Source organism: Microcaecilia unicolor, chromosome 2 (assembly GCF_901765095.1).
Source record: "Microcaecilia unicolor chromosome 2, aMicUni1.1, whole genome shotgun sequence".
Lineage (NCBI taxonomy): Eukaryota > Metazoa > Chordata > Amphibia > Gymnophiona > Siphonopidae > Microcaecilia > Microcaecilia unicolor.
Window position 1 is genome coordinate 259,573,445 of NC_044032.1, and position 25,072 is coordinate 259,598,516.

General features: G+C 41.1%; 1 protein-coding gene across 1 annotated transcript; it reads right to left on the minus strand.

The window, feature by feature from the left end:
- Window positions 1-655: 655 nt before the first annotated feature.
- PPP1R3F (protein phosphatase 1 regulatory subunit 3F) lies at window positions 656-17,559 on the minus strand. The gene is made up of 4 exons (XM_030194022.1): window positions 16,742-17,559; window positions 16,012-16,055; window positions 15,521-15,582; window positions 656-5,595 (listed from the first exon to the last, which is right to left on the minus strand). The coding sequence occupies exons 1-4, from the start codon at window positions 17,503-17,505 to the stop codon at window positions 4,255-4,257; spliced, it is 2,211 nt and encodes a 736-aa protein (XP_030049882.1). The 5' UTR covers window positions 17,506-17,559; the 3' UTR covers window positions 656-4,254.
- Between the last annotated feature and the right edge of the window lie 7,513 nt (window positions 17,560-25,072).

Sequence of the window (25,072 nt, forward strand, 5' to 3'; positions counted from 1 at the left end):
CCTCAGCATATTTGAGTATTTCATGTCCCACTCTAATAACGATTATGTAAACCACCTTGAAAGCTCCTGATGATATGGTGAAACAACAAATGCTTGTATGAATAAATAAAAATTCTAAGCTGGAGCTTTTTACTTGCACCAGGCTCCATTTCTTGAGCTCACCCATTTGTTAGGGTTTGTTGTCCTACTTGTCCTGAGAAGCAATTTGAAATAAGTTATAATATATTATTCTAACCACTAGGGTAGCGCTCTTTCCATTTGTCCCTGTACCAAGTCACTAAATACCTAACCCCAGCTTTGACTTGATAAATACATACAGGCAGGCAAATACATATATTTTTTTGCAGCACCAAGGTCTGGCTCAAATTAGATACCGTCATCTTGATTTTGATATTATGAAGTCAGTCTTTCAGCATAATTTGCACTAGATATTTAAAACCAACACAAGGATGGACTCAGCTGTTCCTACTGATCCAGAGCCATAAAAAAAGAAATTACAGTTCTTCAGGTACCATTAACTGCTTAGAAAGGTACCTATACTGCAGATACGTCGAATAAATATAAGTAGTAGTAGTAAATATGCTTCATAAGCCCACAGGTGATGTAGAAACACACAGTTGTCAGGCAGAAAAGGAAAACACAAAAGCACAGGGAGGAAGTGGCCTGCTATATGCAGATACAGATTTATTAGTTCAAAACTATTACAGTATTTGTGTGACACAGAGTTTGCCCAAGAGGAACAGCTGTTCATACATAAATGACGACAAGTAGAGGACTCTAGAGTGGTAGATTGTATACAAACTGTTACTGAGGAAGTTCCAGCACAAACATAGCAGCAGACACTCCCTGTTGACACACACAAATGCACTAAAGGAGAAAATTCCTGTTCTTATGTAGGGTCTAATGAAAACAGCATGTCAAAAGTCACTCTGCCCACACCTGGAATGGAGGCCAATTCCCAACAAGTCACAAAGTCAGGTCCAAGTGCCAAACCCTGACCTACAACTAATGCACACACTGCTGCACAGAACAGTAGGAAACAGATGACAATATTGCCAAGTACAGAAAGACCTTCCTCACTTTTATTAATCAGATCCCCAGTGAGCAGCCGCAGCCCCACTAGATACAGCTGTAAAACGGTTGTACCAGAAGGACTTGGGGCCTTATGGGCAACGCACAGCCAGGCCTTCCACAGGGGCATGCCTAAGATCTGCTAATGTAGCATGAACACACTCAGACAAGCCAGGCATCCTTGTGCAGTAGATGCACCAAAATCAACTTGTTTACAGACACAGACTAGCTAGGCATCCTTTTGCAGCAGAACACTTAAGACTGGAAGCTATAAACCTTTTCAGAAACAAAAGAAAAAATAGAGACAAAAATGATACAATAGGGCTATCACTCACACTTCAACTAAAAACAATCCTACTGGAAGAGCACAAGTTTGACTTCTGTTACTAATGCAGCCTGCAGTGAAGGGGGAAATAAAAAGCACAGAAAAAAAATATATAATCCCAAGTCCACTACCTATCTAGCAACAGCCTCCCCCCTTCACTTCTCCAGATAGTTAATTTGTCTCCCTCTACAAACCCCCGACAATGGCCCAAAGCCTAGCAACCAGCAAGGAAAACCAAAATCTGACACTAGTAAGAATCTCAGAAAATTTACAGACTTCACCGCTGCTGCACTTCCCAATTGGTACACAAATAAAATGACTCTCTAATCTTCATCAAGAATAAAAAAACAACCAGTTTAAAAATTAACTATTCAAGAATAGCTTTAGGAGCTGTATTGAGTAAACTGATTAAAGATGGACAGGAATTAATACCAAAAGGTATTTAACAAAGGGGTAAGAAGAACTGATCCCATGACCCAAGAGCAAAGACATGAAAGTGGAGCAGGACATACTCCTGCAAAGTCCTTCTCAAGCCAGTCCATGAGCAAAGCTCTCTACCCTTTAATACAGTTTCTCAAGCCAAACCTCTCAGACGCAACTGTGAATATCTTCACAGCCACAATAAATATGCATCCAGGGGAAGCAGTGGATGCAGATCTTTCATACATGTTCTTCGTTTAATATCCTGACAAACTAAGGGCTAGTCGGGGAATGCCTTGAGAAACACTGTTTTAGGATATGGCGCAAGCACATCTATGTCACGCAGATTCACTGTGAGAATCTAGAAAATCTAAGTGACTGTGTTCTGAACCACTGCAGATAAAAATGTATGTGCTTCAGATCACCAGATATGTACCAGAGCAAAGACTCTAAAGCCAATCTGCTTTCCAGGATAATCATAATACGCTTAAGAAATCTAATGCACTGAACATCCAGCAGCATATGCAGGTTTATTCATGCATATTCATTGTGGATATTCACTAGCCAGTCTGGTTTTCAGGATGAGTATTCAAGGACCTTTATGAGAACCACCACTCTATTCTTCAGCAGACACAGATGTATGGTTTTGTTCATACAAAGTTCTAAAAGCCCATGTCTCAATGTTACATCTAAGTACGTAACAGTAATCTACTGTACATGTCCATAAGACATGTACAAGGTCCATGTTCACCCATGTGATACTGGACAAATCTTATGGGATTCTCAGTCGTATCCTGTGACCCCACAGCAAGCCAGGTTTTCCGATATTCAGAATAAACGTTTACAAAATCCACATATATTAGGGATTTCATGTGTTATATGAAGGAAGGCACAATACAAATATATGTAAAATGTATCTCCTACACATTGTTGATATTCTGAAAGCCAGACAGGCTGTGGAGTCACCAGGACATGTACAGAAAATCATGTTCCAGTGCACATTATACACTTACACAAACGTTTCAATATCTGTGTCTAGTAATGCACTATTATATCAATTGTTGGTCCGAACATACATAAGTCAAACAGCATCCATATCTGTCCAAGTTTTTTCTTCATGTGCTTCAGAGGAAGGGAATGAAGTAGTTACGTGCATTGGCTATCCAGAGACACATGGATCAGGCAATGCCCCACAGTATTAAAATACCACAGCCTTCCCATGCCTCTGCAGTCATGAGAAAATACCAGGATATTCATAGCAGAGTCCCAGGCTCTAAGAATGGTTTATAGGGCACTATGCATTGCCATGATGTACATCTGGTTTAAAGCTAAGCCAGCATTTACAGCCTCCAAAGAAGAGTGTCTTGGCTGTCCCTCAAATACTTAGATGTCAGACTTTAGCTAAACATTTGCTGAATTCTGAAGGGAATTGTAGTTTATGGTCCTCAAGACCTGCAGCTAGCCAAAATTGGAAGAAGAATTTAAGACAGGGTAAAACACACCTCAACTGCAAATGAAGTTAATGGCACTGTAGCCCAACAGAGGCCAGTTCCATTTGAGTTGCAACCACAACTCCTAAAACTATTCTGAGCTCCTCCCTCTTCTGGCATTATACAAGGTGTGGAAGGCTATTCTTTACTGTAGGTAGCAGTACAGGAGTCCGAACTTAATATACATACAAGTCACAATACAGTGAAAAAGCCTCCCTTCTAGCTCAGCCAAGGGAGGCATAAAATAAGGGGGAATCCTTGATAAGGAGGTAGGTTTTAACTCAATAACCTCAATATGCACTTCCTTAATCCCTAAAACCTCAAGCCAGAGGTATCACCCCTCACCATATTTGTACAGTTATGCCAGAGGCTGCACGTAGAAGTCAGCTGAATTGTGCTCTTCCATGAAGAACTTTGGACAAAAAAAAAAAAAAAAAGAGGAGAGGATCCAGTGGAGCAGAACAGCGCAAAGAAAGAAAACCCCATGGGCCTACTGCAAGAAACTCCAAAACTCAGTCCCCACTTAAACCCCACATTGGGGTCATTATTGCACAAGTCCTTCAGCTCACACATCCAATAAATAACAAGCTTGCAGGAGCAGGTAGCTCATAAATACACTCACTCAAGAGTGATGGCACAAGACCAGCTCAAGTCCCATCACCTCCTGCTGCCGGCAGCAAGGGAATGCACATAATTAAGCAGCAATTAATCTGTATTCTATGCCGGCATCTACAAACCCTCCTGTAACACCCCCTGCAAGCAGCAGCAGAAGATACAGCTCATGAATTCATCGGTGAAAGAAGGGCTTTCTACCTGAAGCAGCAGTTTGCCTTCTTCAAATGGTGGGATCCCTTCACCCAGCCTAATACACAGGTAGAAAAAAGGCATTCTGTGCAGTACCTGCACAGTGCAGGTTAAAGAAGGAGGGAGGAAGTCATACTGCAGGTCCTACAGAAACCAAGCTGACATTAGATGAAGCAGAGCAGCCATCAGTGATGTGCAGCTGTCCAGCAGGGCTGGCAGGAAGACTAGGACACAGAGGAAACGAAAAGCCAGGGACAAGGCAGCTGCCAGTGCAGGCGAAGAGTCCAAGACTAGCATTGTCTCTCCCTGAACAGTTGTGGGGGACATCTCAACTGTGCCCATCTTGTGTATGGAAGAAAATGACCCAGAGTTCTCCCAAGCAGTAGTCCCTGTTGATATATCCATAGCTTGCTCCTGAATTCCAATGACTGGTATGACCATCTGAATATCACCACCAATGTTGTCTCTAGTTTCTGGGAAACTCATCACATCCTCCCCCTCATTAGCAACATTAAATGGGAAGACAAGTAGTGCAGCACTGGCGTCTGTCTTTGGCAATGCAATGTCCATAGTGTCTTCTTCCTTGGACAAGTCCCACCCTGCCCCTTCATGAGGACTCTCTGTTACTGTCCCTCTTCCTGGTTCATCACCATTACATTCTTTTTCTAGAAACAAAGGGACTTTCTCCAGACCTTCAGTGTAGTTTCCATCCGATACAGGGATCCAGTCTTTATCTAGTGACAAATCTTCCATAGGATGGGGTGAGAGATCGCTGCCTGGAATGACCTCCCCCTCCTCTTCCCCTGGGCAGCATAGTAACTTGTCACTGCTAGGTGGCACTCTCATACTCTCCTCGGGTTCTGCTTCATCAGACAAGCCACCTTCCCCATTAGTGTAATGTTGTGAAATCTCTTCCACCAAAAGGCTGTTTCGGGGCCTGGCAGGGCCTCCATATGCACTCTGAAGGGAGGCCCTTAGCAGCAGAATCCCTTCATCTTCAGGCCCGGATCCTATACTGGACTTTAGCTCTTCTTCAGCACGTAAACGATTCAGGTGGGAGAGGTATAGCTGCTCCATCTCCTCCTCCACTACCAGGTCCTCGCTGTCATATTCCCCAGCCACAGGCAGCACATGAGAGAGGCCCAGATAGCTCTGTTCATGCTGCACTTGTGCAAGTCTTTCATGGAACTGTGCCTGTGTGTGGAGGCCAACATCTGCTTCCCTGTTTACAGACATATTCTTGTTCACACCAGGTTCTTCTTTTCGCTCCTTGATTTCCCTGAATGCACCATTCTCAGATACTGTAGATGTCACCTCTCCAGCTTCTTGCTCCATCTCTAAGGTGGTGGGCAGCTTGCTCTGGTCTGCAGCACAAGTCTTTATTTCAGTATCCATTGGCAGATTACACTTAGGGAAGGTCACAGACTGGTCACGGTCAAAGTCATTCTTCTCCAGAGATGTACCAGTCACCATTAGCTCAGGAACCTGGAGACAAATACAGGAAAAAAAAAAGTATGGAAAATTATGACCAATCAGCAGAGAACAGATATAAAGCCTGGATTCTGACCACTCTAGCTCCAGCCCTCCAAGGATGTAAGGCATGCTATCACATTCAGAACAGCAGTCTAAGTCCCTACTATATCTACAAGTCTCAGAAAACAAAAGGTGTGGTCACAAAGCCCTCAACTTATGAGTTTTTAGCATCCTGTTCACTCTATAAGACCCTCCCTCCACCACCAGGCTATACAGCTTTCTGCCTGTACCCTGTGAAAGGCACCAGTGAGGGGGGGGGGGGGGGGGAGAGTTTTAATCTTGATATACATTAAAAAGTGAATGAGCAGGTACAAAGCAAAAAGCATATGGTGTAAACTGGCTTTTACATTCTTGGAGGCTCACAGCAATTGCAGTTTGGGATCTCGACAACTTCATAATACTGCTATACAGAAGACGACGGCCTAGTATAATTAGATGAAAAGGAGCTGCAGCTGAATCAGCGAGAGAGCTAGGCACAAGAGATGGTTCTACTAAGACAGACACTGCCACATGAAAAGCAAGGGATTCTGGGAGTTTCAAGTCATTCTATCAGTTTAACACACACTCTGGCACAGAAAGGAATGAGGTTCTGCAAAGCTCTATTACCCTCTTTCAATCACAAGCATGGCCAGGAGGGGATTAACTGAAAGCGGTAATCCATGGATTAAACGATCTTAAACAGATGTGCTAGTTATCCTCAGGTGTATACTGTCAGGACGTTATATTTAGCTTAACATTTTCCACAAACACATGCTTCTCATTACTCTCTGTATGTTTTAGTTTAAAAATTAAAAGGTGCAACTACAGGCTTTCATACATAAAGGTAAACAAGTAAACTTTAAATACCTAGGTTCAAATATTTCTCAAATGAAACATAGTAGACATGCAAATGAATTATAATTTCATACAACAGCTACAGAAAGTTACTTATGCTTTGATCAGGAGTGGACTTTATGAACTACATAAAATGTAGGAAAGGGGCCATGTATTTGAAATTTACCACCATCTTACAGTCAGCTTCTCCATTACTACAGAATGCCAGGTCAAGAGGTGAAGAGCAGGAGAGTTCTCCACTTCATCTGCTGCTACCACTTAGGCAGCAACCAGAAGGCAAGTACTTTAATTTAGCATTTAAAAAAACACACACACACACACTTATGGATAAACTAAAAAAAAAAAAAAAAAAAGAGAGAGGGGAGGGGAATCTTTAGACCTAAATCACATGACGTTTGTCCAAATTTTCTTCCCAAAATGTTTACACAAACAAGACAATGCCTGAAACAGCCATCTATAATTCCCCAAATACATTTCATTCCATAAGCATTTTTTTTTTTTTACATGGGCTGCTCCTCTTTTATACTGACCATTTATATTTAAACTACTGCCTAAATATCTTTCCCATTTTGAATAATAAAGGTTTACAATCTTAATGTGACCAAAAAAGTAAACAGAGGATTAGCCATCTTTTTTGGTGTCATAGTAGAAAGGATATTTTCAGAAGTCCAACTAAAGAATCGACTTCCTTCATAAATCTGAACAAACCGAACCACTTCTCCCACATATAGGCTCAAAGCAGCATACCAAATAGAAAAAAACATGAATAAAATTCAATTGTAATCTTTTCTGCTCTTCCCTGAAAGAACTATCCTAATTAACCATTTCCTAAAACATTAGGAGTTGGATCCAGTTATAAACAAGGTATTTTCCACATACATTTAACAATGCATTCTCCCCTCAGGTTTTCCTCCGCATTTTTGGCATCCAGATCGTGTCAGGCTGACCTACTATACCCCCTGTACAAGTCCAAGAGCTAATTGGGGAGGTTCAGGACAAATATATTCCACGTATTAGAAAAAAGGGAAAAAAGACTAAATGTCAGCCGGCGTGGCTAAACAGTAAGATAAAGGAAATCATTAGAGCCAAAAAACAATCCTTCAGAAAGTGGAGAAGAGAACCAACTGAAAGTAACAGGATAGATCATAAGGAATGCCAAGCCAAATGCAAAGCGGAGATAAGGAGGGCAAAAAAGGACTTTGAGAAGAAATTAGCGTTGGAAGCAAAAATACATAGTAAAAATTTTTTTAGATACATTAAAAGCAGGAAACCGGCCAAAGAGTCGGTTGGGGCCGCTGGACGAAAATGGTGTTAAAGGGGCGATCAAGGAGGACAAAGCCGTAGCGGAGAAATTAAATGAATTCTTTGCTTCGGTCTTCACCGAGGAGGATTTGGGGGGGGGACACCGGTGCCGGAAAGAATATTTGAAGCGGGGGAGTCGGAGAAACTAAACAAATTCTCTGTAACCTTGGAGGATGTAATGGGTCAGTTCAGCAAGCTGAAGAGTAGTAAATCACCGGGACCTGATAGTATTCATCCCAGAGTATTAATAGAACTAAAAAATGAACTTGCGGAGCTACTGTTAGAAATATGCAATCTGTCCCTAAAATCGAGTGTAGTACCGGAAGACTGGAGGGTAGCCAATGTTACTCCGATTTTTAAGAAGGGTTCCAGAGGAGATCCGGGAAATTATAGACCGGTGAGTCTGACGTCGGTGCCGGGCAAGATGGTGGAGGCTATTATTAAGAATAAAATTGCAGAGCATATACAAAACATGGACTGATGAGACAAAGTCAGCACGGATTTAGTGAAGGGAAGTCTTGCCTCACCAATCTAATGCATTTTTTTGAGGGGGTAAGCAAACATGTGGACAATGGGGAGCCGGTTGATATTGTATATCTGGATTTTCAGAAGGCGTTTGACAAAGTGCCGCACGAAAGACTCCTGAAGAAATTGCAGAGTCATGGAATCGGAGGTAGGGTATTATTATGGATTAAGAACTGGTTGAAAGATAGGAAGCAGAGAGTAGGATTGCGTCGCCAGTATTCTCAGTGGAGGAGGGTAGTTAGTGGGGTCCCGCAGGGGTCTGTGCTGGGTCCGTTGCTTTTTAATGTATTTATAAATGACCTAGAGATGGGAATAACTAGTGAGGTAATTAAATTCGCCGATGACACAAAATTATTCAGGGTCGTCAAGTCGCAGGAGGAATGTGAACGATTACAGGAGGACCTTGCGAGACTGGGAGAATGGGCGTGCAAGTGGCAGATGAAGTTCAATGTTGACAAGTGCAAAGTGATGCATGTGGGTAAGAGGAACCCGAATTATAGCTACGTCTTGCAAGGTTCCGCGTTAGGAGTTACGGATCAAGAAAGGGATCTGGGTGTCGTCGTCGATGATACGCTGAAACCTTCTGCTCAGTGTGCTGCTGCGGCTAGGAAAGCGAATAGAATGTTGGGTGTTATTAGGAAGGGTATGGAGTCCAGGTGTGCGGATGTTATAATGCCGTTGTATCGCTCCATGGTGCGACCGCACCTGGAGTATTGTATTCAGTACTGGTCTCCGTATCTCAAAAAGATATAGTAGAAGTGGAAAAGGTACAGCGAAGGGCGACGAAAATGATAGTGGGGATGGGACGACTTTCCTATGAAGAGAGGCTGAGAAGGCTAGGGCTTTTCAGCTTGGAGAAGAGACGGCTGAGGGGAGATATGATAGAAGTGTATAAAATAATGAGTGGAATGGATCGGGTGGATGTGAAGCGACTGTTCACGCTATCCAAAAATACTAGGACTAGAGGGCATGAGTTGAAGCTACAGTGTGGTAAATTTAAAACGAATCGGAGAAAGTTTTCTTCACCCAACGTGTAATTAGACTCTGGAATTCGTTGCCGGAGAACGTGGTACGGGCGGTTAGCTTGACGGAGTTTAAAAAGGGGTTAGATAGATTCCTAAAGGACAAGTCCATAGACCGCTATTAAATGGACTTGGAAAAATTCCGCATTTTTAGGTATAACTTGTCTGGAATGTTTTTACGTTTGGGGAGCGTGCCAGGTGCCCTTGACCTGGATTGGCCACTGTCGGTGACAGGATGCTGGGCTAGATGGACCTTTGGTCTTTCCCAGTATGGCACTACTTATGTACTTATGTACTCCCCTCTCATTTACAGATTATTGATTTTAATATACTGCCTTTCTAGGGCATGGCTTTTTTTTTTTTTTTTGGGGGGGGGGGGGGGGGGGGGTAATGTTTTAATCAACCTCCTAGGAATCTCAGTTTGAACTTACTGGTACTTTCAGTATGAAGAAACCGGCATACTTAGACCAGCATACCAGTCCTTGAAAGATGTTATTTAAGAGGTCAGGATAATTTGAAGTTTATTAAATAGCATCCATCAGGTTTAACTTCAGGTGTTTACATGCAGAGGTACAGTCCTGTATCAGGTGGCTTAGTTCTCTCTCTCAGAAGAGTAGGAAAAACTCCACAAAATCCCAAGACAAGCCAAACAGCAGAGGGGAGAGGGGGCCAAAAGACAGAGATTTAAGTCCAGGTCAAACATGTAAATTAAAAAAAAAAAAAGACCCAGCACAGCAGTGTTTGTGGAATGCCTATGTCAGAGGTCCTTAGAGTCAAGAATATTTTATACGGTAGATATATTTGATATGGTGGTGGTGTACATACATAAGAACATGTGTTACACAAAGCACAGAAGAGCATAAAAAAAAAATCAAGACACCGTTCCTTTTTGCCATCTTAGCTCTTTAGTTTATCTTTTGGTACTCCCCCCACCCCACATCACATCTTCTCAGCATCTGGCCTAAACCAAAGCAGCCATTGCAGAGAAGAATAAGAGGAGGTAGTACCTACACTACACTTCTCTTGGTATGCTGGTATGAAAGATGATGTCAAGTGCAGGGAGGTAGACAGGCAGGCAACCGAGCCTGGGTTTCACCAGAATACTTGAACTCGTAAATCTCCTACCTGTTTGGAATAGGTATGCCAGTACAAAAAAAGACTGAATAGCCATCAGCAGATTACTAAGCCATAAATTCATTTGTAAAGTTCTGATGAACTGAGTACTATAGAGGGAGATAAAAAGAGTTTAATATAGACAAATATAGGATGACAACTAGATTAAACTGTAGTTATTATTATAATTGTACTTGCTGAATAAGTTTGCAGCAATTAGGATTGCTAGTAAAGCTTATATAATAATAATAATAAAAAAAAAAAAAACAGGACAACACAAAGATTGAAGGATTTTTATAGTGTTTTATCAGGCTAGTCAATAAAGTTGTGATTTTTCCAACACAAAAAACTGGTCCTATTGTCATCTGCATATTTTTTGTGGGCAAGCTAGTATTTAAGAGCAGCTCACAGCCTGATAGAGGAAGAAAACAGAAGAGATAAGCTGCCCAGTTGATATCAGAGAACTTATCCAATCATGGATAACAAACGCTTTTAATGTGGATGTTTGGACTGTATCTTATGATGTTTGGTTTCGCAGTATAAATTTGGTCTCTTGAAATTAGTAAGGAGTTGGACCCCCTGTATCTCTCCTTATTTTGAATGTACAGGTCTTAGAGGCCTCAAATATAGAGATTTTAAATATATCAATACATGAATTGATGAATTACATATATCATGACTAAAACAAGTCCTTTTGTGATATGGTTCATTTATTTTTATGGTATCTGATGGTTCTACTGGATCATAGTAAGTGTATTATGATCCAATAGGGCCAATAGGCCAATTCAATTTCAGAAATTATTATGTGATCATGTTGCTACTAACTGGGTTTCTGCCGGGTACTTGTGACCTGGATTGGCCACTGTTGGAAGCAGGATACCATGGGTCTGACCCAGTATGGTTATTCTTATTTTCATTGGTTGTTTGCATTTATATTTATGTTAGATGGGCATTTAATTTTAGAATTCATTATGAATACTCACATCTAAATGGCAGTTTGCACCTTTGAAACCCTATTGGTCTATTTGATAGCCCTTTTATGGAATGCTATCATTTTTCATGATAACATCAAACATATAAACAGCAAGTGACCGACTCACCTGCAAATGCGCAGTACAGTCGGAACGCTGAGAGTGTAGAAGTCCAAGCCCCGCCTCCACCAGCAGTACAGCCCAATAGGGAGCAGGGCTTGGACATGGGCGTGGAAATCAGAGGAGGAGGGAGCAGGGAGGGAAGGAGGGGGAGGAACTGAGGGAAACACGCTGGGGGGAGGGCAGGGGAGGCCATAGGAAAACAAAAAACTAGCCCGTTGTTACGGGCTTAATGGCTAGTTAAATTTATAACTTATGTATGGTAGTATTTAGTGTAACATTTTAACAAATGTTACTTTTCGTATGTTGACCTAATTTGGTTGTGTGAATTTATTTTTCGTGTATCTCAAGTCTTTATTTTAACTGTCTTCTTCATCTGAACAGAGAACTGGACTCCTGATGTACGCAGTACTGCAGCAACAAGGCCCGTGTTGAGTCATGCCTCTAAGTGAACTGTATGTGTGTTGAATTTTAATAAACGTCATGGATTTTTAAGAAATTTTCTTAGGATTCTTTTTCCTCACCTACTGCTTGTTGACTCTCTCCTTTTTCTTTGGCTTGACCTATTTTATATTAATATTTACAAAATAATTCTAAAAACAAGTGTACAGCTAGTGTAACTGGTATTAACTCTCTTATTTACTAGAGAAAGTAGCTTGCACTCTGCTAATGTAGGACAAGTATAGTGGAATATCTCATTTTAAATATATATTTTTTAATTAGACAATTTTGTTTTTATGTATTCCCAAGTAGTTGTGATTGATTTAGCTTATACAATTCCTACGTGTTTTTGAAGACTATTTATCCAGACCTTGACAACTTTCTCTGGTCTTAGGACAATACCAAAATAACACCTCATTATCCAAGTCCTAATCAATACTTCATTAAACATCCTCAATGAATATCAAAAGCAAAATAAGGAGAAAAAGAACCTTAGAACATGTCCCATATACTGGTTCAACAGGTCACCAGTCCAAAAGACTCCTATCATCATCAATTCACACATCCAAAATCTTAATCTTGTACATGAAAACCTATCTTCTTAAATCAAACTCAATGAAGGCCCTTGTTTTGGAGTGCTTCAACTTAATTTTCCTTCAGGCAACTCTTAGTACTATGCTTAGCAGCCAGCAACATCTCTCAGGAAAGCTTAATAATCAGACTATTCTCTTATCTTGTTTCTCCTTATCACCCTCCCTCCCTTTAAATCAGCTATTCTCACATCAAACCCCCTACCCCCAGCAAGCCAGTAAATAGCCTACTCTAGTGAAACAGTTCCTGCACCTGATCAGCTGGGACTTGTCAAGTATGCTTTAGTTCATGCCTTTGTTCTTACACTGATAACTCATCCTGGACAGCGAATAAATCCCACAGTATTCACACTCTGCGTGGTGGTGTTTAGTGTTTTCTGGTTTGGTTCTCCCTCCTTTGTCCTTTTCTTGAGTAATCAAATGCCTCCATATCAGCTTTTGTAGGTAGGTTCTATGTTTTTAGACAAAACTTCACCTTGAGTGCTGAGTACAGTTCTGAAGACCACAACCAGAAAATGACTGAAAGTAGAAGCTCGAAGATTAATCAAAATGGGGAATGAACTGTACTAAGGGCCATACACAGATTGAAGAAAAGACAGACATTGTAGAAGAAAAAGAAAAGAAAGGAGACAGACTACAAATATTAAAAAGGTCTAGCAGGCTTCAATAAGAGCTATCAGAAAGTACCCATTTCACAATTAAAAAAAAGGTCTAGCAGGCTTCAATAAGAGCTATCAGAAAGTACCCATTTCACAATTAAAAAAAAGGTCATTATATGAAGCTGAAGAGTAGAAACCTCAAACAAAGAACGTGAGAAAATACTTTCACTGAGGGCAGAAACACCTGGCAAAGACACAGAGGAAACTGGAGACACAGTAGCAGCCTTGAAGCCAGCCTGATATTTTCACAAACAGATCTGACTGGGAGAAAGACAAGATCACAGATCAAGTACAACTTCTGAAAGAAGGCATACACAAATGGACAAATGAGATGGACTATGTAGTCCTTTTCTGCCAAAGTCTATATTTTGATATAGGCTTCCTAGGGGACAGTATGCTTGAAGGTAGGGAAAATTTCTGGTCTGAAGAACTGTGGGTGGCTTTTAGGAAACTGGAACTGTTTGCCCTCATTACAAGTGGCCAAACAGTCCTCCAGATTCAGCTGCTTCAAGAAGTGGGACATTCCTACCACACAAGAGCACTCAGTCATATATAGACAACACACACCAGGGAGTAAAGAGCCTTCATTATGAAGCAAGAACTCACCTGCTTCCACATACAAGCTGATGCTCAAGAGTGTTAGCAGCTCAGGTTGGGCAAAGGCAGCTTTATCTCTGCATCCTTGTGACAATCCATTCATCAGAAATGGCTTACTGCCCCTTTGATGAATCCTGCTCAGAACGGGTGTGGTTAACAGACTGTGACCACATTTTGCCGCTCAATTTTAGCCAAAATGGAAATCAGGAAACAAAACTGAGCTGCACCTTCTGAAGCCTGTCTCCACCACCTGTAGGACTGGACTGTCCCCACCACCCCCGGAATTCCCTTAAAAACAGTGGTGGTGTAGTGGGGGCAGAAGCAATCCGCACTCACCCCTGCCAGCTCCACTGTCAACATGGCTGCCGGGACTTCAAGCAGGTATTTGGTGGGGGGACGACGACACAGACCTGTTCCTGCTGAAAACACACTTGTATTTTTGGACAAAGGGATCAAATTAGGATTTTGGGTCGCTTTCAGACCAAAACTCAGTCACAGCGTCTAAGCTGAATAGGACAAGGTAAAGAGCTGCAGACCTAGTAGTATTTGGGGACTCCAGTGTACAACCAGCTCTTCCTTAATAGCTATGAATAAGCACAAGATGACAAGTCTCATCTGTGCAGATCACTACATTTTGCTATCAAAGAATAAGCAATAATAAAAATTTCATTCACCTTCAAATGAAAGAATTATGGAATCCTTTTACTAAGCTGCAGTAAAAAGTGGCTTCAGCACACCCTTAAGGCAGTTTTTACTGCAGCCAGAAAATGGCCAGATTTTTAAATTAATGGCCATGCACTAATGCCAGTATCATGCAGACATTAAAAATATTAGTGTGTGAGCCCTTACCAACACCTATAAAAGTGGTAAGAGCTCACTAGCTAATTTATTTTCCTGTGCTAATCAGTTAACATGTGGTAACATAGATGCTCTGATTAATGCAAAAACACCCACTGTCCACCTCCCAGACACCCCCCCCCCCCCCCCCCCGCATGATTATTTTAGCATTAGCAGTTTGTGTGTGCAGATTTTAAAGTTACTGCAGAAATGCCTGAGCACGTCCCACAGTAAGCCATTTTAAGCTGGGGCAAGTGCATGTTAGCACTTACCATAGCTTAGAAAAAGGACCTCTATGTTGTCAACTAGTGGTGACGCTTTCTTTGATACTATAGAATCCGTCACCATTCAAGGCAGTTACAACTACAAAACTTCACTATTTCAAGAATAAATTGCAAAAGTTTCTGAAGGAATAAAGACACTAGTGGTCATATTATCACCTGCTAAGAAAGTGCTAATCCAACAATTCTGAGTGTCATTTGAAATTGTGGAGGAATCTGTTATTGCAAAACTGGTTAAATATGCACACTTGTGTTGTTTTTGTCTTTCCTTTTTGGGCAATCAGAAGAATTCTGGATTATGAATACTTTTTTTTAATTTATAGACTATATGCTCAGTTCAATGAACTTTCGGAACAAGTGTACAAGTGACAAAACCAAATGAAATATATAAAAATCTAAATACTGTATACACAAAATCCTGACAGCCATATAGTACTTTGTGAAATCAAGTATGTAGGTACCATCTATTCTTGCCCATCAAACTCTACCTATATGCACTGTGTGTCTGCATATACAGCATCTCCAGATACATATATTACACCTATCCTACAAATGCATGTACTCAGAGCATCAAGGTATTCCGACCTGCATCACGTGTTCTGCTTTCAATGGGCTGGGCTTCGGGAGCTTGCTCAGATCATCCCACCCTGCCAAAAAGAAGGATTCTGGATCATACTCAGTACAATTAAGGTACTTCACTAGAGCATCTACAGCTGACCCCACATTCTTCAAAAACAAATGTAATTATTTCATAGACAAATTAAGCAGTATATTTTGCCAGCCGTGCAGCTTATTGCTTCTCATTGTCTTGTTCAAGGCCAGAGGGACTAAAATAAAGCTAAGACAAAATATTCCTTATAGCCCAGTGTTAATAGCTTATCCCAATTCAGACAGGAAATGTCAGTTTACCGATTCTTCTAGTGACTCAAGTACACACACTGAGAAAGCTACACAGCTCCTGTCACAGTGGGAGCCTAGTGCTGGGACAGTGGCTTATACTGACTGCTTCCCTAGCAATGGATCCCTGTACCACCCTAACAGGGAACAAAAGTGCTCTCAAGCAACCATACACTTACCACTGCTGTCACTCCCATTCTCAATCCCAAAAGGCTCATCAGACCTATTTAAAAAAAGAGAAATAGAAACAATTTTAGATTTGACTCATTTAAATTACATTTATGGACAGAAAGACAAAATTATTGGAAAAAGAAATTAAAGGAAGACACCACGAAGCAACAATGGTAGCGAACAATGCAGAGTTTGGCTCCATTCTGGAAACATTTAAAGGCATTGTTATTTAGAGAATCTTTTAATTTAAAAACTGAAGACTTTGTAGCAAGAACTCACATAGACCATTGCCTGATAAAATAATTGTTGTCAGAAGCAGAGAGAATATTTAAGTGTTTGTTTTAGTGATATGACTATTTTATGTAATTATTTATGTATATAATGATTGTGAACTGCCCAGTATGGAGCATAGTGCAGTATATAAACTATGGAAATAAATAATTAACTAGAAGCGGCTTAAGACTGCAATTTCCTAGGGCAAGTCATAAAACCTGATCTCAAGCTGCAGAGCCCCCAGGTAACCCAGTTCTAGGAGGAAAGTTGTGGGATAGCCCCAGACTTCTTAAAAGCGCATTATGTGATTTTCAGCATCCATTTCAACGGACGCTGTGGGATACAGATTTAAAGTCGATCAAAAAATCAAAAACCCTCCCGGAACCGGGTACCTTGGCACTGGGCAGCTCGAGTCCTACCATTTGTGCGAATCAGGTGAAAAGAGAGAGGGAGGGTGAACCTCACCTACTCCGCGGTGGTTTTAGGCAGCTCTTGAGTGCAGGAACCGTAGGGCAGGTGGGGGGCGGCAGGATTCCCTCCCCCGTGCCAGGCAGTAGTAGGACCCCGTAGTTGTGGCCCTGGTTGTTGGCCCAGAAGACCTCGTTGGGCGTCTCGTAACGGAGCACGAACTCCAGGCGTCGGCCAACACACGGCAGGCAGAAGGCGAAACGATCGGTGACACCGTCCGACGAGCCGGGCACGTAGCGAGCCGGGTGGTCACGGAAGGAGACCCAGCCGTCCCAAGAGGCGCGCACCACCACCATCTTGCTATAGGAGAGATTGCGGACACGAACTAGGCCGCGCAGGGCCGGCGGCTCCCCTTCCTCCTCGGCGGTGGAACAAGGCCCCAAGCTCTCCAGCTCCAGCGCCGCTCCGGTCTCCAACCGCTCCAGCAGCTGCTGCTCCGAAACCGGCAACGAGAACTCCAGACACGGGACGGGCAGCGCAGCGGGACCTGGCTCCGGCTCTGCCTCTGGACAGAATTTCCGCAGCTCTAGCAACGGCAAGCCCAGAGCGTCGGCAAAGCGCACCCTACGCGGCCCGGCCGAGGCCTCCGGCCCCGCCGCCTCATCCGCCTCCTCCTGCGGGCTCCGAGGCCGAGGCGTCGGAGAACAGCGAGGCAGCAGCCGCCGTCGCCCGGGCGCCGTTGTGGCCTCCTCCTCCTCGTCGTTTTCCGGCTCCCCTGGGCGTAGGAGCCGCAACAGAAGTGGGGAGGCCGCGCCGGCCATGGCCGAGCTTCTAGTAAGCTGCGGCGACGGCCTCCCCTCTCAGCTGCGTTTCAAGCCTCGGTTTCGGGACGCAGCCAAAGGCTATCGCTTCTCACCTTATGGGTTAAAACTGACCAATCAGCTCGGGACGAGTGAACCAAAATGAGGCTAGAACAGCACGCGTCTGACGTTGCATAAATACAAACAAGGATCAAGGCGGTTTGTTTGGGTTACGTGATTAGATAGATCAAGGAGGGTTGACAAACCTCTTTGAAAGCAAAGGACAAGACGTGACCTGAGGGGTGGGGCCTAGGAAGCAGGTGTGTGGTGGCGCTTGGCGCTGGTTTTCTAGGGGCGATAGTAGACGCACAAACTGCCTGGAGTGCATCCTTGATACTACTAAGCTCTGTGTTGATAGGAATGTTGTTGGAGAGGCTGAGCTCCAGTGTACTTGGTACTTAATTTCTCCAGTGTCTGGTAGAGGAATTTGATCTCAAGATAGGTGTGGTAGCCGTGTTAGACCACTTTTTTTTTTTTAATTTCTCTTTATTGTTGTCAGTAACATCCAAGTATGAACATGTACATTCCGCAAACAGGAGGTAACCCCTCACCGTTGACAGAGTAAACAACTAAACATCATTAATCCAAAACTAACAGTTACCTCCCCGCCCGCACACCGCAGAAGCCACTGACTATTAAAGGTAATAAATAGAAATAAAACAAAATAAAACATGAAAAAGAAAATAAGATGATACCTTTTTTTATTGGACATAACTTAGTACATTTCTTGATTAGCTTTCGAAGGTTGCCCTTCTCCGTCAGATCGGAAATAAGCAAATCTTGGTAGATGACAGTATATATAAGTGAGCATCAAAGCATTTCAGTGTCTCACCCATCCACCTCCATCCCCACCCTGTTAGATTGTCACTGAAATGCTTTGATGTCTCACATATATATACTGTCATCTACCAAGATTTGCTTATTTCCATCTGACAAAGAAGGGCAACCTTGGAAAGCTAATCAAGAAATGTACCTGTTATCATGAAATGATTATGTCATAACCACACTATCTGTAAGCCACTTTGAGCCTGCAAATAGGTGGGAAAATGTGGGATACAAATGCAATAAAATAAATACATACTAAGTTATGTCCAACTAAACTGATAAAATCAGCACAAACATTAGTAGGCATTTTAACCGGTACTTAAGAAGGATGCCTGAAGTAGATCTGGAGGCATTGATTTGAAATGTTTTGAAACAAGGCAGTGAAACAACCATATAGCTAGTGCATTGTATCAGAAAGTGAATGTAGAAGTTAAACGGTTGATTAATTGACAAGGCAATATACAAAGGTACTGTGAGCTATGTGTGAATGCAATGTGAGAATGTGAGTTTTGAGAGTAGAGGTATTAGGCATATGTAATATAATAAAGAAATAAGTTTAAGATATTTAAGGTGTAAGGAGTACTTTATATAAGTAGCAATAAAAAAAATGTATCATCTTATTTTCATTTTCATGTTTTATTTTGTTTTATTTCTATTTATTACGATCTCAACATATAAATCGCTTGGGAATCTCCACCTAAATGCTCCTGACCCTTGAGGATCCGGAAAATATTGACAATCATTTCTAGTTGCTGAAGAGTGGCCAAATAAAGATGTTTTCTACAAAGACACGGATTAGTGGAAGTTCGGTTTTTTTAAGTTGAAATTTATTTATTAAGTTTTCAAAAAATGTATAAATAAACAAAAGCAACACAGTCCTAACCAGGATGTCTTAAAAAGTTCTATACAATGCAATATCCTTAAATATAGAATGCCATTACAGACGGTTAAAGAAGGACAAAACAGACAGGTTTACTTATCAAGGAGTTAATTTACAGTTGAAATTTGACAAAATTTGGCTATGTGGAAGTACACCATACAAAGACTTTTTTCTTTTTTTTTAATTTTAGTTTTGGAAGTATTTTTTGAAGTGTTGCATGTTGGGATTATATACAGGTAGACTGAATTTGACCATCGCCCAGAATAATACAAATCAATGTGTGCTCCGACACAGCCACGGGTCCTGTGTTAGAGTCCACATTTCTGCTGTGTTAGATCCCGATTCCCGCTGTATCCGGCTTTTACCTTTTGCCATAATCAAATGGTAGTAACAGTTGAGATATGGGACATCCATTAAAGGATCAAAACCTGTTGAAATCCCCTCCCATTATCGTTGGGGGTACCCTGAAATTCCTGTAGATGTGATAACAATGTCTTGTAAAAACATTTATCATAATGATTAGATGTTGCAGATGATCAAAGGCTGTCAGTTTATGAACATATGTGCTATTTGTTGGATTATTTGTAGTAAATAATTAGCAGATTTTAGTACACACAGCTTCAGCTTTAGAAATGTTAATTTCTTTCTTCATCTCTCTCTCATTCACCCCTGAATAATTCACTGCTGAGTCACTTTAAAGTTGAAGTAACAAAACATCTGTTTACTCACAGTTTGTAGTTAGATTATAATCAGACAGGCTTATATATACATATTACTATACATTTGTCTTATCAGCTCCTTCCATGTGCTTAGATGGTAATGGATGCTCACACCACCATAGATCCTCTCAGGTTAGGAGAGATCATGAGCTCCATGTGCTCCATGTGCTGCATCTGCTGCATCTAACCCCCACAGGAAGTTGCATAGCTGTGTGACCTCTCTAAGTAATTCACATCAGAGGTCACAGAGTAATCACAGAGAAATAATAGGTGACAGGCAATGCATGTAAAATACAATTACATTCCAACAAACCCCTTCTCATGCATAACTGTCATGCAATTATTTATTCATACAAAGTCCAAGCTTTATACGCAGATTCACAAAATGTTCTCTGGGTAACGGTTTGGTCATGATGTCAGCTGTCATCTCACTGGTGTGACAATAGTGTAGACTGATGACCCCTTCTTTTGCCAACTCTCGCACGTTGTGGTATTTCGTTGCGATGTGCTTGGTGCGTGACTGAACCTTGTCATTCTGTGACAGTCGGATGCAGCTCTGATTATCTTCCATTATCTGGATTGGTCTCTTTTCAGCTATTCCAAAATCCAGCAAAAGTTTTTCAATCCACATCAGTTCTCTGCACGCTTCCGATACGGCCACATATTCAGCTTCTGTAGAAGACAGACTCACAATACTTTGTTTATGACTGGCCCATGAAATGTGTACATTTCCATACATAAACACATATCCACTTGTGGATTTATAATCAGAATGATCCCCTGCCCAATCTGAATCACAGTAACATATTAGTTTTGGATTACTATTGGCTGAAATCTTTAATTTACAATCAATGGTACCCTTTAAATACCTTACCATCCTTTTAACTGCAGTCCAATCTGATTTGGTAGGTGAGCTGACCCTTCTGCTCAAAATTCCTACTGCATTTGCTATATCAGCCCTGTATGTGGTAGCTAGATATAAAAGCTTACCTATGGCTGATCTATATTGGATGTTATCTGGTAAAGGTTCTCTTACTGTTTCATCCTTCAGAAAATCAGTGATCATGGGAGTGCTTACAACTTGGGCATCTTGCATACCTAAACTTTCAATAAGCTCATTTATTTTCTGCTTCTGGCTTAGAAGATAAGAACCATCATTTTGTTTCTGAATTTCTATACCAAGATAGTATGACACATTACCAAGTTCTTTTATCTCAACATTGTGGTTTAAACACTTTACAATGTCCTTGTACTCTTGCTCACTTTTGCTTGCAATGAGCAGATCATCAACAAAAGCTAAAATGTATGCATATTGTCCATTTGTGCACCTAGTGTACAAGCATTTATCTGCTTCACCTTGCTTAAATCCTAAATTTGTCAATATTTCATGCAATTTTTCATTCCAACATTTTGCACTTTGCTTTAATCCATAAAGACCTTTGTTTAATTTACACACTAGCTGTCTTTGTTTTGTATTTATGAAACCTGTTGGTTGTTCCATGTACAAGTCTTCAGTTATATCTCCGTGAAGAAACGCTGTTTTCACATCAATGTGTTTGACTTGCATGCCTTTTGAGACTGCAATGCTCAGAAGTGTTCTGATTGTCGTGTGTTTCACTACAGGTGCAAACACTTCATCAAAATCTTCTCCATATTTTTGAAGATATCCCTTTGCCACTAATCTTGCTTTATACCTTTCCACTTTTCCTTGTGCATTCCTTTTTAACTTGAATACCCATTTGCATCCTATAGCTTTCTTGCCAGGAGGTAATTTTGTAAGAATCCAAGTATTATTTTTATCCAATGCATCAATTTCTTCTTGTGCAGCTTTATGCCATTCAGCAGCTTCTTCTGCTGGCATTTTCTCAATCTCATCCCATGTTAAGGGCTCTTGAGCTTCTGCTGACTTTGTTAGGTAAGACAGTCTTGGGGGTGGAACACCTTTGTTTTCCCTGGATGAGCGTCTGACAACAGGTTGGTCTGACCTTTCCGCATCCTCTAAATCTGAGAGTCCTTCTCCAATTGATTCCCCTTCTCCAACTGTACTGTCTTCTTCAATGATCCTTTCTGTGTCTGCTTCCTCTGCCTGTTCCTCGTTAGATACAGGTGAGTTGCTTTCAGACATCTGCCTTGGTATGGCATTTATATACACTGGCATGTCTATTATGGTTCTAGTTTCATATTCTGGATGATAAGGCTCATCTGGGATAATCCAGCCTTTATCAACCCTTTTGTTTTCATCAAAATATGTAACATGTCTTATGCCAACAATGCCAGTTTTCAGATTCAAAATTCTATATCCTTTCTGTCCTGGAGCATAGCCAACTAAAATGCCCCTTTCTGTTGTGGAATCCAGCTTATGCCTTCTTTGCTTTGGTACATGAGCATATGCTGTACTTCCAAATGTTCTTATGTGTGACAGGTTTGGCTTCCTACCATGCCATGTCTCATGTGGTGTGCGCTCAGCGCCTTTAGTTGGCATTCTGTTTTGTAGGTACACTGCTGTGAGAATGGCTTCCCCCCATAGTCTTTTAGGGAGATTGCTATCTGACAGCATACATCTGGTCATTTCCACAAGTGACCTAAATTTTCTCTCTGCAACAGAATTTTGCTCTGGTGTATAAGCTACTGTTGTGATATGTTGAATGCCTTCTTGTTCTAGAAATGTGCGCATGCTTTGCGAAGTGAACTCACCACCATTGTCGGTCTGAAGAACCTTTGGTTTTCTTTCAAATTTGTTGCTCACCATGGCTACGTATTTCTTCAGCATGTCTGTGACTTGACTTTTCTCTTTCAGCAAATAGGCCACACAATATCTAGAGAAATCATCCAAGAATATTAGCACAAATCTGTTATTTCCCAATGATGGGATATTAAACGGTCCACATAAGTCACTGTGTATTAAGTCCAGCACTTTATTACTCCTATTTCCTGTGTATGCAGGAAATGAGGGTCTCACACCTTTTTGAGTAACACAGTCTATGCATTTCTCCATTTTACCAGCATCTGCACTTATCTGAATGCCAGTGGCTAGTTGCTTACTGTAAAGATCCTGGATCACCTTAGAATCACGATGTCCCAGGCGGCGGTGCCAGATTTCCAGACTACATTTTCCATCATTCTTCCTTACTTGCGCCATATGTGAGGCTTCACCTGAAATGTTCAGCTTATAAACATCATTATGCATAAAAGCTTCAGCATACACTTCATCATTTTTAGAGATTGTGCACTTACTGTTTTCAAAATGAATCACAAATCCCTTCTTATCTAATGTAGATACACTAAGCATATTGCAAACTGCTTGGGGAATATACAAGACATCACTTACAGGAATTTCTTTAACTTCATTAGACACTTTGCATTTTAAGAATCCAATACCTTTTGCTTGGATCTTAGCAGTCCCTGCGTTTGCAGTTTTAAGAATTCCTTCTTCTGGACACATTTCCTGAAAGAAATCCTTACAATTGGTTAAATGGCATGTGCTCCCCGAATCCAAAATCCAAGTACTTTCATTTGAATTATTATTTACCATAGTCAAAGATTTTTCTGCCATTAGAAAGCCCTGGTGTTTATCTTTGTCCTTCATACATTTCCTGGTTTGAAAATTCTTTAGTTCCATTGGCTTAGGTGAGCTAGAGGGAGTGTTTTGTGTTTCCTTACACCATTTAGATACATGTCCCTCCTTTCCACATGAGTAGCAAATCAGCTTGCCCTTGGGTGGAGTTTTCCCATAGCTCCGCCTTCCTCTGTTCTTTGCCAAGAAATTTGTTTCATTTCTCTCTGACTTGCTTTGAGAACACATCTCCTCAGAATCATTTATTATGCATTCCTGCCTTAGTTTTGATGTTGCCTGTTCAAAAGATTGCCCTTCAATGGCCTCATTTACAGACCTAAAAACATCAAACTTCTTTGATAGTGAGGTAAAAAGAAATGCTCTTTTCAATGCATCACACATGGGAATTCCTGAAAGTTCTAGCTTTTGAAATGAAGACATAAGATGCATAATGTGATCATTACATTTACTTTTATCCCTTAATTTGGTTTCATTCAACTCTGCCAACCAAATTGGTTGCTGCTTTGCATATGTAGTTGCATACATAGTTCTCAGTTTATATAAAATGTCCTTTGGTGTATCTTTTCCCTCCACTAATATGGCTTGTTTCTCTGAGAGAGCTTCCAAAAGCATGCACTTCACATAATAGTTTGCATTGTCCCATTCAGCCATATTTTCAGCTGTTCTGTCTTGGTCTAAGCATATATGTAATCTTTTTGCTCGAAGGAGACATATGAATCTTAGTTCCCACTGCCGATAATTAAACTCAGTTAATTTAGGCACCTTGAGAGAATAGAACAATGGTGAATTTCTTCCCTCAGCCATTTTCTTAGCCTTCTGTCTGCTGTGTGGGGGGAGAGAGAGACAGACTGAATCTTTCCTTTAAAACTTAAGAGAAAAATGTGGCCTTTTTTCTGCCTGGTAATATTTCTCTTCTTTTTCAATTCCTGAGCCTGGGCCCATAACCCTTTTGTTGGATTATTTGTAGTAAATAATTAGCAGATTTTAGTACACACAGCTTCAGCTTTAGAAATGTTAATTTCTTTCTTCATCTCTCTCTCATTCACCCCTGAATAATTCACTGCTGAGTCACTTTAAAGTTGAAGTAACAAAACATCTGTTTACTCACAGTTTGTAGTTAGATTATAATCAGACAGGCTTATATATACATATTACTATACATTTGTCTTATCAGCTCCTTCCATGTGCTTAGATGGTAATGGATGCTCACACCACCATAGATCCTCTCAGGTTAGGAGAGATCATGAGCTCCATGTGCTCCATGTGCTGCATCTGCTGCATCTAACCCCCACAGGAAGTTGCATAGCTGTGTGACCTCTCTAAGTAATTCACATCAGAGGTCACAGAGTAATCACAGAGAAATAATAGGTGACAGGCAATGCATGTAAAATACAATTACATTCCAACACTATTACATATCTGGAAAAACAGAGAGGGGTTCGCACTCTTCACAGCAATCGAACATATATATATGGGATATTTATTAATTATATATATATGTGTATATATGGATATATACAGTACGTGGAT

What these genes read in the sequence shown, in the direction of transcription:
- PPP1R3F (XM_030194022.1), bottom strand. Translation starts at nt 17,505, where the DNA reads ATGGCCGGCGCGGCCTCCCCACTTCTGTTGCGGCTCCTACGCCCAGGG. An exon ending in GAATGGGAGTGACAGCAGTG is followed by an intron (nt 15,583 to 16,011) that starts GTAAGTGTATGG and finishes TCTTTTTGGCAG; the next exon opens with GGTGGGATGATCTGAGCAAG. An exon ending in AAGCAGAACACGTGATGCAG is followed by an intron (nt 5,596 to 15,520) that starts GTCGGAATACCT and finishes ATTTGTCTCCAG; the next exon opens with GTTCCTGAGCTAATGGTGAC.